This window comes from Spinacia oleracea, chromosome 3 (genome assembly GCF_020520425.1).
Source record: "Spinacia oleracea cultivar Varoflay chromosome 3, BTI_SOV_V1, whole genome shotgun sequence".
Classification (NCBI taxonomy): domain Eukaryota; kingdom Viridiplantae; phylum Streptophyta; class Magnoliopsida; order Caryophyllales; family Amaranthaceae; genus Spinacia; species Spinacia oleracea.
This window is the reverse complement of record NC_079489.1, coordinates 36,388,956-36,405,678: the sequence shown is the minus strand read 5'-3', so window position 1 is coordinate 36,405,678 and position 16,723 is coordinate 36,388,956. Positions and strand designations below refer to the sequence as shown.

Below are 16,723 nucleotides of genomic sequence, written 5' to 3'. Positions count from 1 at the left end.
GATGTTCAGTTTCTCAATTCTCATGTTCAACTTATAAATAATCATGTTCAACTAAATTCAACTTATAAAACTATGATATGTTCATAAATAAAAACAGTTTTGTGTGATGTTCAGTTTCTCAAGTCATATATTCAACTTATACATAATAATGTTCAACTATAACAACATTATGATTTTTCTGCAGGAAGGAAAAAGTTAGTATGAATGCGCCAACAAAAGAGAAAAAAACGATTTAGAAATGGATGATGTGGTATTAAGAGAGGCTCCAAGAATGGAAGGCGGAAGCAACAAGAAAAAAAATCTGCAAATAAGGAAGCCGATAGAAAGAGAAGAGACCGGTGTAGCGAAAAAAGTGGAAGCCGAAAGGAAGCGGAAAAATTAGAAGCATATAGAAAGAGAAAATAGGCAGCAACAACTAAAATAGAGGAAACATATAGAAAATAAATGACATGTTCATTAAATTACTTTAAATGTCCATTTGTTTGTTTATTATGTGTGCTTGCAGCTTACTCAACTAATGAGATTTTTTTTTGGAAAACAAGCGTGATAAAAAGTTTTTTAAAAAAGTGAAATTTAAAATTTTAAAAATTTAAAATTTAAAATTAAAATTTAAAATTTAACACTGAAAATAAAAAAAATAAAATAGGAAGGCTGAAACTTTCAAAACGAAGCATTTGAAACGCATATGCATGCAAAATTGCATGCATAGCTATGCAGCCAAAAATTTGGGATGCCCGACCTACACACTAATTTTAAGAAAAAAGAATTTGAAAAATATAAAGGAGTAGGAAGTACAGTACTCTATATAAAAATTCAGACTATGCCATCATTTTCATGAGATCTCGAGTAGCTATTTTGGGAAAGTTTTTTTTTACAACTAGCCATAAAACACAGTCAATATCATTTTTATAACCTCTTGTTTTAAGGAGCAATCGTGTGATTCGTGTCCATGAATTAATTTGACCATTTAAAATATTAAAAATGCAATAAAACGAGAATTTCTTTACTAATAAACTTTTTTAACAAAACAATAACCACTTCTTGTTTTACATCTAAAGATTCAAAACATCTGATATACCATCCACACTCTCATCAAACTAAAACCACTTCCACTTCTACATCTAACACTTCAACTTCTGCATCTAACAATTGTAAATGCATGATCATCATCATCATCAATTCCCTTGAACCCAACATTGTTGAAGAATTAAAAGATTTGAGTACATTCGTCTTTACAATTTGATTATAAGGTAATTATCAGGGTCTATGAGAACTGATTTCAATCAAGGTACACGAAAATCTGCAAACTCGTGATGTATAATTAGAAGATCTTTCTTTATTACGAGTATGATTGTCACAAGTATGATTGTCACGATTTAAACAATACACGGTTTTGATCAAAAAATTGTAACGGCTACAAAATTGTTGCAGGCACTGCATAAACGACTGTGTTATTTTTGTAATATCATTGTTGTTGTTAACGATTCTCAATAATGATAATTGGCGGACTACTTGGTAATTTTGATAAAAAATTCTCAATAGCAAACAACCAAAATATCTTTTCACCAAATGAAAAAACAACCAAAATGTCCAAAAAACAAAAAACCATATTAAAGAGTTAAATTGTCTTCCACCTTCTAATCAAGTCAAAAAGGTCCAGGCAAAATACTAAAATCCAGTCAAGTACAATCTGCCATCTCTAAATAATAAAAATATTGTTATGATTTGCTTTTACTTCCTGTTATTCCTTTCTTCCTTTTTTTTTTTTTTTTTACTGCGTTGTAAACTAATTAATCTCCCTGCAGAATTAACCTCCAGTTTATTTTTTTTCCCTCAGGTCAGCCAAGTAAGTGTTTATCGGCAAACAAATTTGGGGAATTAAGGCTGTGAGATTTCCCAATACATTTTGATGGACAAATTACCAATATCCGTAGTTGTAAAAACACAATAATTCGGGCCCCATTTACCCACCCACTGCACCTTATCCTTTCCCGTTATATAAACTGCACTCATTTTATATATTCAACTAATCTATACACTAAAGAGTAAAGTTAACTCACACACCTCTCTCTTTCTTACACACCTTGTTTACTGAAACTAGTAGTCAGAACTAGAAAGAAAAAATAAAAACATCCCCCTATCTTCATCTTTTTCTAGCAGCACCTGCTGACTGCTGCTAGTTAGTTAAGTAACTGTATTCGTACTCAGAATTAAAATCAATTATGATTTCAGGGCACGACTTGTATACCGTGCTTGCGGCCATGGTGCCGTTGTATGTGGCTATGATCTTAGCCTATGGTTCTGTCCGGTGGTGGAAGATCTTCTCCCCGGACCAGTGTTCGGGGATCAACCGTTTTGTGGCAATATTCGCAGTGCCTCTCCTTTCTTTCCACTTCATCTCTAGTAACAATCCATGGGATATGAACCTTCACTTTATTGCGGCCGACACTCTTCAGAAAATCATTATGCTTGTGCTGTTAGCGCTATGGACTAACCTCACCCGCAACGGCAGTCTGGAATGGATGATCACAATATTTTCACTCTCCACCTTACCGAACACCCTTGTTATGGGTATCCCACTTCTCATTGCTATGTATGGTCCTTACTCAGGTAGTCTCATGGTTCAGGTTGTAGTTCTACAGTGTATCATCTGGTACACACTGCTCTTGTTCTTGTTTGAGTACCGCGGTGCCAAGATTTTGATTATGGAGCAGTTTCCTGAGACTGCTGCATCAATTGTTTCCTTCAAGGTTGATTCAGATGTCGTCTCCTTAGACGGCAGGGATTTCCTTGAGACCGATGCTGAGGTTGGGCAAGACGGTAAACTCCATGTTGTTGTCAGGAAGTCTAACGCATCTAGACGGTCTTTGTCTGGTATGACACCAAGACCGTCTAATTTGACAGGTGCTGAGATTTACAGTCTTAGCTCCTCCAGAAATCCGACCCCTCGAGGCTCCAATTTCAATACCTCGGACTTCTATTCTATGATGGGATATCAAGGATTTGGTGGCAGACTCTCGAATTTCGGGCCTGCCGATATGTACTCGGTACAATCCTCCAGGGGACCTACCCCTCGTCCTTCTAATTTTGAAGAGAACCCAAACACTTCTCCAAGGTTCGGGTTCTATCCTGCTACTGCAGGTGCAGGAGCTGCTACAGCAGCTGCTCCAAATTCGAATCCTGTTACCGGGTCTTATCCAACACCAAATCCGGAATTAATAAATGGTACCGCCACCGGAGGCGGTGGTAATAAGAGTGGTGGAAAGAATCAAGTGCAGCAGGGCCCACAACAACAGCCACAGCAACAACAACAACAACAACAACAGCAGCAAGGGCACCACCAAAGCAAGTTGAGTCATGATGCCAAAGAGCTTCACATGTTCGTGTGGAGCTCTAGTGCTTCACCTGTATCTGAGGTTGGTGGGCTCCACGTCTATGGGAGTAATGAGTTCGGCACTACTCCTGATCAATCTGGTCGCTCTGATCAAGGTGCTAAGGAAATCCGGATGTTGGTCTCTGATCAGCAACAAAATGGTGGTACAAAAGGTACTTATTATATTATCATCATCTGACCGCCTGTGATTTTGTTATGCATTTCGAAATTAATATTCTTTCAAGAAATATTTGATTGTTTATACTCATGTTGGGTATGGGAAATCTATTAATAAATTTGATAGGAATATTGTTAATTGATTAAATATATAAATTCCAAAAACAGCCCCATTATTGATTTCAGGGGTTAGGAAAAGCGAGGAGTTTGCAAGGGAGGATTTCAGCTTTACAGGGGGAGAAGAGGAGAGAGAAAAAGAAGGGGGAATACCAATGGCAAGCCTAAACAAATTGGAGGCGGGTACGGCGGCGGATTTACACCCCAAAGCCGGGGCGGACACGGCAGAATTAGGTGGTGGAAAACATATGCCGCCGGCAAGTGTAATGACAAGATTAATCTTAATCATGGTTTGGAGGAAGCTTATCAGAAATCCTAACACGTATTCAAGTCTAATCGGCCTAATTTGGTCCTTGGTTTCTTTTCGGTAAGCTAATTGGACCCTACCAAAGAAAATTTAGCCAAGAAATAATGTTCTCATAAACTTTTTGGTTTCTTCCTTTTTAGAAAGTGTTGCATGCTCTATATTCATTCTACTCCCTTGATTTTAACGGTTACTATTACCCTTAAAATAATTACTCGTTAATAACCCTTCGGAGTACATCTTTATTCTTTAAACAAGAGCCGCATTTATGGCGTAATTTGAAAAAGTAGTGTGACAAATAAAGTCGCTTAACAAGTTACTCGTGTATCATATATATAATATATGGAGTTAGTTATGTTGTAATTTAACATCCATTAGGTACTTGTAGTAATACTGTTTTCATAATATTTTTTTGTCATGTTGCGTTCGGCTTTTAATTTTAGTATAAATTATTCAAAAGGTTTAATAAATTTGTTATGTTTGGTTACAAAATGCAGGTATCATGTGAAAATGCCGATAATAATTGAGAAATCAATCTCAATACTATCAGATGCTGGACTTGGTATGGCAATGTTCAGCTTAGGTGAGTTATACACCCATAACGTTTCTGGTTGATGCTTCCCAATTTCCCATGTGCTATGTTTCTTAACCAATCAAGTAGGTCCATTTTGCTACAACACAAATTTAAATTATACCAAGTATATAAAATTTAAATTATAGGAGTAAATAAAATTCTCTCTAAATTTCATGAAATTGCAATTGTTTCGCCTTTTACTTTATTTATTATTTTCTCATTATTGCAAAGCTGACATTTAACTATATGCTACAATTATATTATGTTTCTTTTTTCGGTGCTTTTGCTTTTGCTAAAGTGCTCCCTCTTCTCCCTTAACTTCTCTCATAATTGTTGTCCAATTCTAGCATCAGTACTTGTTGCAACAATTCTTAGTTGATTAGAGCCTTAGGAGGGGTAATTACCATTTTTATTTAGTAATGGTGATTTGATGATTCCTACATCATACATAATTAGGCACTACATAGCTAATTAGTTAATTCGTTATTATAGGGTTTTGAACATACGGTTAATTACAATTTGAAAATAAGGATTTATTCATACATTATCATTTTTGAGGTAGATTTTAACTCGTACCTTTGTTTTTTTTTTGGAATAGTATTGTACTATGTATAATATGATCCTTATCATTAGCAGACAAGAGAATATGTATCATAGTCAGTGATCATAATTAATGAAATGACATATAGTGAATGTCAATTCATCGTAGTTAGATTCGAAACTTGTTTTAGGTATTCTTTAGGTATGTTAGTTCATAAAATAAAATAAAAAACTATATTAGCCTTTATTTAGTGTTTATATTAAAACTAGTGTACATAGTGTTAGAAGTATATAGATATATGTTTTTCAACAAATGTGTACTCCATATATAATCCTAAATATAGCGTATCAAAATTATGTATACACTATATATGTTAGAAAATATGTATACACTATAATAAATACTCTATATATGTTAGAAAATTTGTAACAAACATATTCTCGCATTTAGATAAATATCCAGATCATTTATACCAACACTGACAAGATTGTTTTATTAGGGAATGGTTGTTCTAGGAATATTTAGCAAAATCCTCTTGAAGTAGCCATTGTATTTAGTATCATCAAGTCATAATTTCATAATTTCATTATTTAATGAACATTGATTTCAATCACCATAGTCCTTCGAAATTATCATTATTTGATGCAATGTCAATTTTTCATGAATTTATAAGATAATTTCATAAGTGGTCGAACTACTATAATGTTAGTTAGTAGTTAGGTCATTAATTACAAATTTTAGTAACAACAAACATGAGAGGGTAGAATAGAAAATTAAACTTAATTTAAAATAGTCCATGGTTGGAAAGTTTGATAAAGAATACAGAAATTTGGGCGACAATGTCAGTGCATGATTTAGAGTTGTGGTCACTAATGGACTGACGTATGTGCACAATTGTGGGACCATTGCCTTTGTGTTACGTAGCTTTGTGGTCCTAGCTAGCATGGAGTATACCTTATCTTACGTTTGTGTTACAAATTACTCCATATAATTATGAGATAATTAACTGTAGATAAAAAATTGCGAATGACTCGTAATAGCAATGTAAACTATAAATAAGAGGAGTATTTAAATTTTTAACCACTAAGCCAAATTTCGTTGGTTTGGTGGATGCGAATATTTGTAAGATAAATACTTATATTAATTTGTCATATGACTTGTAATATAACCGGAGAATGTTTCTTTTGCAAAATGGAAAATTATGAAGGATTGTTCATGGCTTTACAACCAAAGATGATTGCTTGTGGGAATAAAGTTGCCGGTTTTGCTATGGCGGTACGATTTCTTACCGGTCCGGCGGTTATGGCCGTGGCTGCTATTGCTATTGGCTTGAGGGGTGATCTTCTACGGATTGCCATTGTCCAGGTTTGTATAAATACATGTTCGATTTACTTGACAATATGCTGAATAGCATAGATTAACTAATTCTTTTATGTATATTAATATAGGCCTCACTTCCTCAAGGGATTGTACCATTTGTTTTTGCCAAAGAATACAACAATCATCCAGCCATTCTAAGCACTGCGTGAGTACATTATATAAAGCTATTCTTTTTCTAATCTATTTTTACTTTATATTATGTGAATTTTAACGTGATTAATCAAATGCAATTTGCTAAACATAAGAACATGGAACTCCAATGACTATTAAGTATCAGTTGCATACAATTATGTTAGCATTATACTTTACTACACGTGAAAAAGATATCTCTTTTCCATAATATAATATTAAAACAACACTATTAACTCTTTTTTACTTATATCTTATTTTATAAATCATGACAGTAACCCTTTAGTTGTAATCATAGTATAATATTTAGACCTCATAAAACTGACCCTTATATATATATATATTTGATTACACTTTTTTTTTATTTCAAAATATCTGATTACACTGTTTATTGGAGAAAACAGTTAAATAGTTAGTAAATGGTTCTAACAGTTAAATGTTTCTAATTTTGTGTGCAGGGTGATCTTCGGGATGTTGATAGCACTACCAATAACCTTGTTGTACTACATTCTTCTAGGACTATAAATAAATTATCGTCCTTGCTTTCACCGAAGAATGATCGAGTTTGTTTCTTTACTATGCATCAAATTTGGGGAGAAGCTAAGACCCAAGTACATGTTTGGACGTTAAAAACGGGTACAAAATGATCCGACTTCCAAGATACTCGATCTCAATTCTCAACTACCAAAGGTACAAATAGTAAAAAAATGGAAATTTGGAAAAGAAGAGAAAACTACTAATTCACACTCACCAAGCAAATCAAAGTGACTGGTTGTTAGAGCTAAACATAGTTGACTTCTTCAAGGAATTTGCTGCCTGATTTGAGGATCATGCTCCCACAAACTTTATATTATACCCCCCAAAAAAAACTTTGTTATCTGATTTTTTATATATTGAAGTTTGGGAAATGCTAGCTAAAGAGAGGAAAATAGGGAAAGGTAGTGGGTCCTCGATCGATTTTTATTAGTGTTAATTAATTTATTAAAATAAAATTATTATTACGGCTTATTATTATTATTATTATTATTGTTATCAGTAGTCGTAGCAGCTTGGGTTGGTATTTAGTCGTAGAAGTACGTAATAGTGCTATATTGATGTGAAGGTGCATTGTAAATTTTTTTTGATTTGTAAATGCAAGCTTTTTCATTGAAAAATCAATGGTTCTAGACTTGTAGATTTTCCTTTGGTAAAGGATTTTGCAATTGCAGAATATTTTTGTCATATCTTGTTTTGCTATTTTAAGTTATTAACTTGTGAGGTTAGATTCTTACTTTCTATTTATAGATCATGTCGTAAATGCCCATCTTGCATAGAAGTATTGTGTATTCTATTTTGAGGGCTGTGCATCAGGGGACGTACCAAATTACTCCAACGGTTTATGCGCACAAATAATTTTTTTTTTTTTTTGTATGAACATTTTTTTGCTGAGACACTAAATGTAAAGTTATATACTCCCTCTGTTCAAATTAGTTTTTACACTTTTTATTTTTATTCGTATAGAATTATTTTTTGCACTAATATTTTGGGGGAAATCCACAATTATTTTGCGAAAAAATTGTTTTTTACCATACAAAAATGGAAAAATAGATGAAAATGTTAAGTGATGGGTCACAATAACGGTAATATTTCTGATATGTTTTCTTTTTCCATAACTTTTTGTATTTCACTCTCTCCTCTTCCCTCGCTTCCTAATCTACTATGAATTCACATAATTTTTCACCACCATTAATTCATAAAATTGACAAAATTCAATGGAAGTAAAGAGAGATGAGTGAAAGAATTAAAGAAAATTACACAGGGAGTGTAAAAAGTTGGAGGAAATATGAATTAGGTAGCGAGACACATAAATATTTCATCTATTTTTTCGTTTTCGGGTGGTAAAAAATAACATTTAATATTTTTTAGGTGGTAAAATACAAGTTTTAGTTTTTTTATGTGGTAAAAATAATTATTTGCATTTTGTAGGTGGTAAAAAATAATTTGTCCTTATTTTTATATTTCTCAATTTCCACTACCAAACAGTTAGGGTCCCACAATATTTTTTCTTTTGGGGTGAAAATAAAGGCCGCAAGTTGCGACAACATTTAGTTGTCGCAATCCTACGTGTCGGATTCTAAATTGTGCATATAGGTGCCACATAAGTTATGCTTCATCAAAATTTTCTACTATCTTTGCAATATTTTTCTTATGAAAATATGTAGAAAAAGGTAGTCGATACAAAGAAGAAAACAAATATTTATTATATTTATAATAAATTAAAATATTAAGATGTTCCTACCATTTTGTAACATGTGTAATAGGTTATACTATAAGTTAAATATTTTAGTTTCCAATTACGTCATAACACATAATTATGTCATGTCATGTCATCATTGTGACACATAAGCATGTCATGTCATCATTTTCATTTTTTTTTATTGAGAAAATGTCCCAAACTTTCTCACATTCAATTAAAAGAAATCCCACTATCTTCTATCATATATATTTTTCTAAACAATAAATAATATTATCCTACTATTTCCTTTCAAATATGCTATTTACTCTGTAGGGGGTGTTTTTGAGTTCGCGTCGCAAGTATGCTCTTTCCCTACAAGGGGGCGGTTTTTTAGAAAACCATTGTATTTTTGTACCTCGATGGAGTCGCCACCATACGTTATTTAAAGTCTCGTTTGGAAAGACCGCAAGTGACTCTATTTTGGATAAGGCTTTGAATCCTCGAAACGGATGGGTGAGATCCGGGCACGGGATCGAGATGCTTATTCCGCGCGCTTTAGAAATTATTCGAGTACGTGACATAGCATTTTTGAAAATATACCCTAGATTAGACTATGTGGGTTTGAAATTTAGAGCAAATAGAATCTCTAATTGTATGGTGGTCACTTTGTTTTAAAGGTAATTTAAGGGAACCTAAGATCGGTTTGTCCAAGAAATTATCTTTGTTAAGCGTGATGTAACCTTGCATTTTGTTGTACTTAGCATGTATGGTGATGAAAGCAATAAAGCAAATAAAAGCAACATCACAATTGTAAATAAGTGCGGAATTAGTAAATACAAGACCCCCCATAAACGGACTAGGGAGTAGGTCCACATTGCCTAGAAGGACTAGGCAAGTAAAGGTGCAGAATTGAAATGCGGAATTGAAAGTACGATATTGAAATTGCGGAATTGAAAGTGCGATATTGAAATTGCGGTATTGAAAGCTGCATAATTGAAATTGCAATATTGAAAGGTGCATAATCGAAATTGCGATATTGAAATTTTTACTTGGGCACATGAGATTCGAACGCCAAGCGGCTCCTTAAAAATAAGTGCGCCCGACACGAATTCAAAGCCAAAAATATCAACTTGGGAGAAGTTGCTCATCCCAAAGTATCCTAGATTTTGCATATAGAACTTGAACTTGAAAGTTTGAATCTTGAATATTGAACTTGAAATAATTGAACTTGAACTTGAAATATTGAACTTGTACTTGAAATATTGAAACTTAAGAGACTCGAATCTCAAAGATCGGGCCTTTTAATGTTGAAAAGGTTAGATCTTTGATGTGCTTTTACTTTGAAAGGACCCTAGTTTAGGGAAGTAGTCATGAGCAACCCTAAACATTGTGGGATCTTGAAATTTGAAAAATTGAACTTATATATATTGAAAAATGGAGTCTTGAATCTCAAAAGATTAAACCTTTAGAAGCTAAAAAGGTGTCATCTTTGATTACTCCATACTTGAAAGTGATTCTAAATCAAAGAAGTGATTGCAAACAACTTTGAACATCCTTGAATCTTGAAAGTTTGCATTTTTGTATTTTGAAAAGTTTGGATTTTGAAAAGATGTATGATTGTTGCAAGTGACATTTTTAGTAGTAAAAATGCCAACTTGCTAATCATTTTTGAAATAGAAAAATCAAAGAAACATGATTGAATATTGTGGGATTCGAAATTACCTATTTAGGTTTAGGCAAGAATTCCTTTTAGAGCTCCCAATTGCTTAGAACTTGAAGTTTGTACTGAAGGAAATAATGCCCTTGGTCCAAGTATGCATTTAATGATAAGTCTAATAAATGCGGTTCAGTATTAATTAAACAAGTTAATAATTCAGTGAGATCAAGTGAGCTGAATGCCTAGCTAGATGCCGCTTCAGTTCAAGTGGAATTAATGATATTAATCCACAACTTACTGTTGACTGAACCCGTAGGGTCACACAAATAGTACGTAAACGGATCAAGTATTTAATGGCATTAAATACTCCATCTATGGATATTCGGAATCGACGGATCTTTGTTTCAGTGGGAGCTGAGATCGTCAAAGGCAAGTAAACGAATACTCCGGAAACGATGATATTGCCGAAAACGGAAATATGGATCGTATCGGAAATATAAATATTATCCAAGTCGTAGATGTTGCCGGAAACGGAAACATGGTACGTATCGGAAAATATTATCGGAAATGGAAATATTGCCGGAATCGGAAATATTGCCGGAAACGGAAATATTGTCAGAATCGGAAATATTATCGGAATCGGAAAATAATTCCGGAAACGGAAATATTAAATATTTGTTCGAAACGGAAATTAATTCCGGAATCGGAAATGATTAAATATTGTTCGTATCGGAAATGAATTCCGGAATCGGGAATTTAATCGGAAGCGTATCGTACGAATTAGCATCGGACGAGGCTTGCTAGACGAAGGCCCAACACGAAGCCAGGCCGTCGCCCAGCAAGCCACACGCATCTACACACGCCAAAGCCAGCCAGGCCCAGCGCAAGGCCAGGCCCAGCAAGGCATGGCGCGCGCGCTCAGCAAATGGGCTGCTAGCGTTGGGCCAAGGCGCCGTGCAGCTCGCGTGGGCCGCGAGGCATGCGCGCGGGCTGTGCGGTGCTCGTGCTCATGCTCGTGTGCGTGCTATACGAATCCTAAAGCTATCGGAATTCGTGCTATGATTAAATCCTAATCCTAAAAGATAAAATTAATTATTTAGAGTTCTAAAAGGATTCTAATTAATTAATTAGTATTTTAACAGGACTCGAAATCCTTCTCCATGGTTCTATAAATATATGCCTAGGGTCATAAATTTATACACGAGTTTTTAACAAGTATTCATACAATAAAAGCTGTGATTTTTGAGCAGAAAAATCAGTCACATTACTTGCCCAATTAGCCGAAATTAATAGTACCTTAAGGGCGATTCTAGTTGGTCAATCTTAAGGCGGATCCGGACGTGCTGTGGACTATCTACGGAGGGACGACACTTGGAGTCCTAAAGACTTGTTCTTGTTCGGTTCGGGCGCAGGTAGGGAGGGCACGCTACAAAGTGTATGCATCTGAATTATGCTAACTGATTATGTGTAAATAATATGTTTCCTAGCATTAAGGTTTTTCCGCATGATTTATGTTTTTCATATGTATCATAACCTAATTGTGGTATCACGAGCCTCTTATTATTTACATAATCTAAATTGCATAACATGGTTAAATTTTACAAATTTGCAAAGAATTAAAAGGGGTGATTAATTTTCGTAATTGTTAATTAATTGCAAATTGCATTTATTTAATTATATGTACGCAGTGTTTCGGCAGTTTATTCGTTACTCAACCAAATCGAGTGATTTTTGTGTCAATTCCGCATGTAAAAGGCATTCTAAAATTTTGACAAAAGACTGTTTTTCGGCCAAACCCAGAATTCCCAAATTCGAAGCCTAACTATGACTTTTCGGAGGTTTTAGTTTTTCGAACGCAAAAGTTTGTAAATTTAAGATGTTAAATTGAATATTTGCGATTCTTGTTGATAAGTCTTGAATTTTTGGATCTTGTATTTTGGAGATGTTCTTAGCAATTGGGATTTCCGCATGGAGTTTCTCCAACCGCCTAGTAAGGATAATGGTATCGTCATCATCCCAGAGGGGAGACACAAATTAGGTGTCTACAGAAGCACCCACTTTGACTGAGCGTTCGGTTAGGAAAGCGCAAGTCAAATTATTTCGAAAGGGACGAAGAATGATCAAGATATTCTGCAATCAAGACCATTCTTTGTACGCCGGTACCTGCACAAAACAGACGTTAGAAAAAAAGATAGAGTCTACCTCTGTTCGCCTTTGACGACTCCGGTTTGTACTTGTATTGTTCTTCCGCCATCGTTTCGGACGGAGCTTGGCATCGAAAATTTTGAAACTTGAATTTTTGAATCTTGAATTTTTGAATTTTGAATACCCGGAGTTGATCCGTTGGGGATGTGCTTTGCTGGGGATAAGAGATTTTTACTGGCCCTTAAGATTTTGAAATTTCGGTTGACTTTCCTAGAGCTTGGGTCCGTTGGGAGTCGAACGCCTGAGTCGTTGTATTTTTTGGACTTTGTATTCTTGAAATATTCATCTGTTTGTACTTGGAGATACGGGTGTATACCCGCATTTTCGATGGATGGCCCGATGCGACGTTTGATGCTTGGTGCGGAAGACCGTAGTAGTAAAGGACGTGCAATCAGCACGGGAGACCGCGAGCGGCAGAATCTGCGCATGCAGCAGGCTGCGCCCAGCGCGGGCCTCTGCGCCTGGCGCGGGGCTGTGCTATAAAGCACCCCTTGCCGTGCCATTTTTGAGGCACATTCCCTTGAAATTTCTTGCTCTTTCTCTCAAAGGTCGATTAAGCTCTTCCCTTGGTCTTGTTCTGGCCTTGTCCATGTAAGTATTTCATGTTTTTTCTTATGAAATAACTCTAGGATTGCATGTAGTTTTGATTTTCTTGCACTTTGAAATGATGTTTGCATGATAGTAGGCTTCTTGAATCTTGTAGAAAATTGTTTGATAGCCACTCGAACTTGAACTGTTGGAACTTGTAGACTTGATTTTTTTTGAAAAATTTCTTGAATGTTGTACCTGGTGTTTGTAGATAGTGGTCTCACTGGTGACCTTGCGGGGTCTCAGGTAGAGAATAGGCTAGGATACCTAAATGTTGTTTGTAGAGTTTTGGAATGCGGGCTTCGGCATGGGTAGCCTAGGCGTTGATGTTGAACTTGTAACCTGCTTCAGCGTGGATAGCCTAGGCGTTGGTGTAGAACTTGTATACCTGCTTCGGCGTGGATAGCCTAGGCGTTGGTGTAGAACTTGTATACCTGCTTGCGTGGATAGCCTAGGCGTTGGTGTAGAACTTGAATTTTGAACTAGAGGTCCCTGACTGAATTAGCAATGGGGATTTTTGAATTTTTGACTTTGTATAGGCTAGTATAGGATAGCCTTTTGAATTTTGATTTTGCATGGGCTAGTATAGGATAGCCCCCAGTTTAGAATTTTGACACTTTGTACTCCACTTGATTTAGTATTCCTCGTCACACTCGGAGGAAGCTCGTCGAATGTTCGGTGGTTCGAGCTGCTGAGGAGGATGCTTCGGATGATGAAGCGGCTGCGATAAATGCGCCGGATGGGGGTATGATTCCCCGGGGAACACCTATTTTTGTTGGTACTGGGTGGAGTCCTTCCGACCTGGTATTTCGACCGGAGTTCCACTTGTCTCAGCGGCCTCGCGCTGGCTTGGTGAGTCTTGTACTTATGTTTTGAATTTGTATTTTGTACTTGTATAGGTTTTGAGCTGACTCGTTCACCTGTAGGCCAATGGAAAGCCGTTTCGCACTTTCTGGTCCTTGGCGGAGGTTCAGAAGGCCTTTAAAGCCCTTCGTGCTGACGAGGAGGCCATGGAGATCTGGTCACAAACGGGCCTGGCTGATTTCTGGCGTGCCATGGGAGGCACTTCCAAGATAACGGGGATAAAACCCCGGCTGTGGGCTTTGTTTGAGCGGTGGTGGGATACCACCAACACCTTCCACATGACCTGGGGGGAGATCACCATTACCCCCTTTGAGTTCGCTATGATTATGGGTCTTCCTTTTTCTGATAGGAATGTGACCTTTGATTCGGAGCTGACGTGGCGCTCGGCCGCTGCCAGGGCCTTGCTCGGCCCTGTTGTCAACTTGTCAGAGGACGACACCCATGCTTCCGTGACAGTGATTGTGGATGCTATCTGTGGTGTGGGTGTGTCCTCAGAGCAGAGGGTTAGGCTCTTCCTCTTGGCTTTGGTGAGTAGGGTTGTGGCCCCGAGCAGGAACAATCGGGTGCACATTAGATTCCTGTCAGTTTTGCAGGACTTGAGGGCTGTTTTGAGCTACAACTGAGGTGGTTTGGCATATAGCCACCTCTTGTATGAAATGAAGTGGGCTTCCCGGACTACGCTGGAGAGTGAGCCGAGCATGGCTGCCCTGTGGAGTGTGCTGGAGGTATTGAAGACTCCTTGTACTTTGTGCCTTGTACTTGTATGTTTGTATTTGAACTTGACTGATGTTTTGCTTGCTTTTTAAAAGATTTGGATATATGAGCACTTTCCGACTTTGGCGCCGTATCGTACTAGAGTTGCGGCTTACCGTATGCTCCCTCTTGGATAGGAGCGGTGCGCAGGAGGGTGCCTCTGGCGGCCTCTCGCAGAGCTTGGAGAGTTCTACCTGCTGATGAGGTAATCTTTTTGTACTGTTTTCTCTTCTTGTATTTGTATTTGTATAGTTTCCTGAGTTGTCTGCTTTGCAGGTGGTGGGGGGTCCTTTTGCCAACGCGCCTGTACCTGCCCCGACTGCTCGCACCCATTTCTTGTCTGGACGGCGGGTTTTGCTCCCAGGGGTGTACCACCATATGTGGTATTTGGGGGAGCGAGTGTCCCTTCAGCACCATTCAGGGAACAAGTTTGTCCCCAAGGACCCACCGGAGTCCATGCTGGGGCCGGATGAAGATCTTGCCCGGCTCTATGTGAACGCCAAGGGCGATGCTGTTTGCCGCTCTTGGAGGGAATTTGTACAGAGGAAGGGTAGCTATGACGACTTCCTGAGGAGGCTGGCTCCACCAGTACGCTTCGTACTGCCGGTGAGCTTTTGAACTTTGTATCTTGTATTCTTGTATTCTTGTATGATTGGATGATTGTATAATTGTATGTAGGAGGAGGAGGTTGATCCTGAGGACATTCCTCATGCTGATAGGATCCTCCGCTATTAGAACTCGGACGGGGAACAGGTGGAGGTGACCATTCCTGTAGCTTCTCCTCCGCACCGGAGATCGTATGATGCTGTACCTGAGCATTATGCCGCTATAAGTACTGTTGCATTTTCTTGAAACTGATTGTAATCTTGTATCTGGAAATTGATCTTGAATTTTGTATGCAGGCGCCTCGGGCGAGAGTGCTTCACTGGATGCTCTTGATTGATTCCTGGAAGAGGCATTGTGCCAAGCTGACCCGGAAGCTTTCTGGCCGGGACAGAGAGGTGCTTTACTTGATTTTGAAATTTGTATTCTGGATATTCGAACTTGGATGTTGATTCTTGAAATTTGTATTTTGTATAGGAGCGCCGTCGAGATCGCAGAGGATCCATTGACAGGGAGCCCCAGGGAGAGACTTTCTCGAGGCAGGAGGGACCGAGCTTGGACCTAGGACAGGGGTCCGGTGCTGGAGCTCACCAGAGGCATTCGGATGCTGATCAGAGGGTTGCCTCTTTTGTACATGTTGATCCTACCAGGCATTCGTTTGGAGGTGCAAGCAGTTCGAGGCCCTTTGTTTCTCCTCCCGGTTACTACTTCGGAGGGAGTGGTCCTCAGCCTTGGGGTGCAGATTCATGGGCTTACTATGCGAATATGGAGAGGATGCGTCAAGCTCAGATATTTGCGCCGTACCAGTACATGGCGATGCCGCCGCCTTATCAGTATCCCTCTCCTCAGCAGGGAGTTCATCCCTCTCCTGGCACTCTTTGTATCTCGGAGCAGGATCCTAGTACCCCTGGGACGGAGCTGGACCAGGATCTAGAGCGCCTTAGGAGGCGAAACAGGGACAAGGCGCCTGTGGTTGGCGTCACCGCTGATGATGACTCAGACTGACCCTGCATGGTAGCGAGTTCCAGCTTACTTGGGTTGATTTTGTATAGGCTGGATTGTATCTTTATGGATTTGTATGGTTTGGAACTTGAATTTTTGTATGGTTGTATGGCTTTGAACTTGAATTGGTTTGGAAAAAATTTGAAGTTTTGGCTTTTGTATGTTTGAATGTTTGATCTTGTATGCGTTGTGTGTGCCTTGGAATTTGTAGTTATATGCATGCATGATAATTTTGCAAAAA

At 37.8% G+C, this 16,723-nt stretch overlaps 1 protein-coding gene across 2 annotated transcripts; it reads left to right on the top strand.

Annotated features, from left to right (window-relative positions):
• The first annotated feature begins 1,101 nt into the window (after window positions 1-1,101).
• LOC110786994 (auxin efflux carrier component 4) lies at window positions 1,102-7,816 on the top strand. Of its 2 annotated transcripts, none has more exons than XM_021991575.2 (7): window positions 1,102-1,250; window positions 1,838-3,546; window positions 3,719-4,034; window positions 4,469-4,554; window positions 6,294-6,451; window positions 6,535-6,611; window positions 7,054-7,816. In XM_021991575.2, the coding sequence occupies exons 2-7, from the start codon at window positions 2,223-2,225 to the stop codon at window positions 7,118-7,120; spliced, it is 2,028 nt and encodes a 675-aa protein (XP_021847267.1). In that variant the 5' UTR covers window positions 1,102-1,250; window positions 1,838-2,222; the 3' UTR covers window positions 7,121-7,816. The 2 variants fall into 2 exon arrangements, with proteins under 2 accessions (XP_021847267.1, XP_021847268.1); XM_021991576.2 differs by having other exon boundaries at window positions 1,105-1,250; window positions 3,737-4,034.
• The last annotated feature ends 8,907 nt before the right edge of the window (window positions 7,817-16,723 follow it).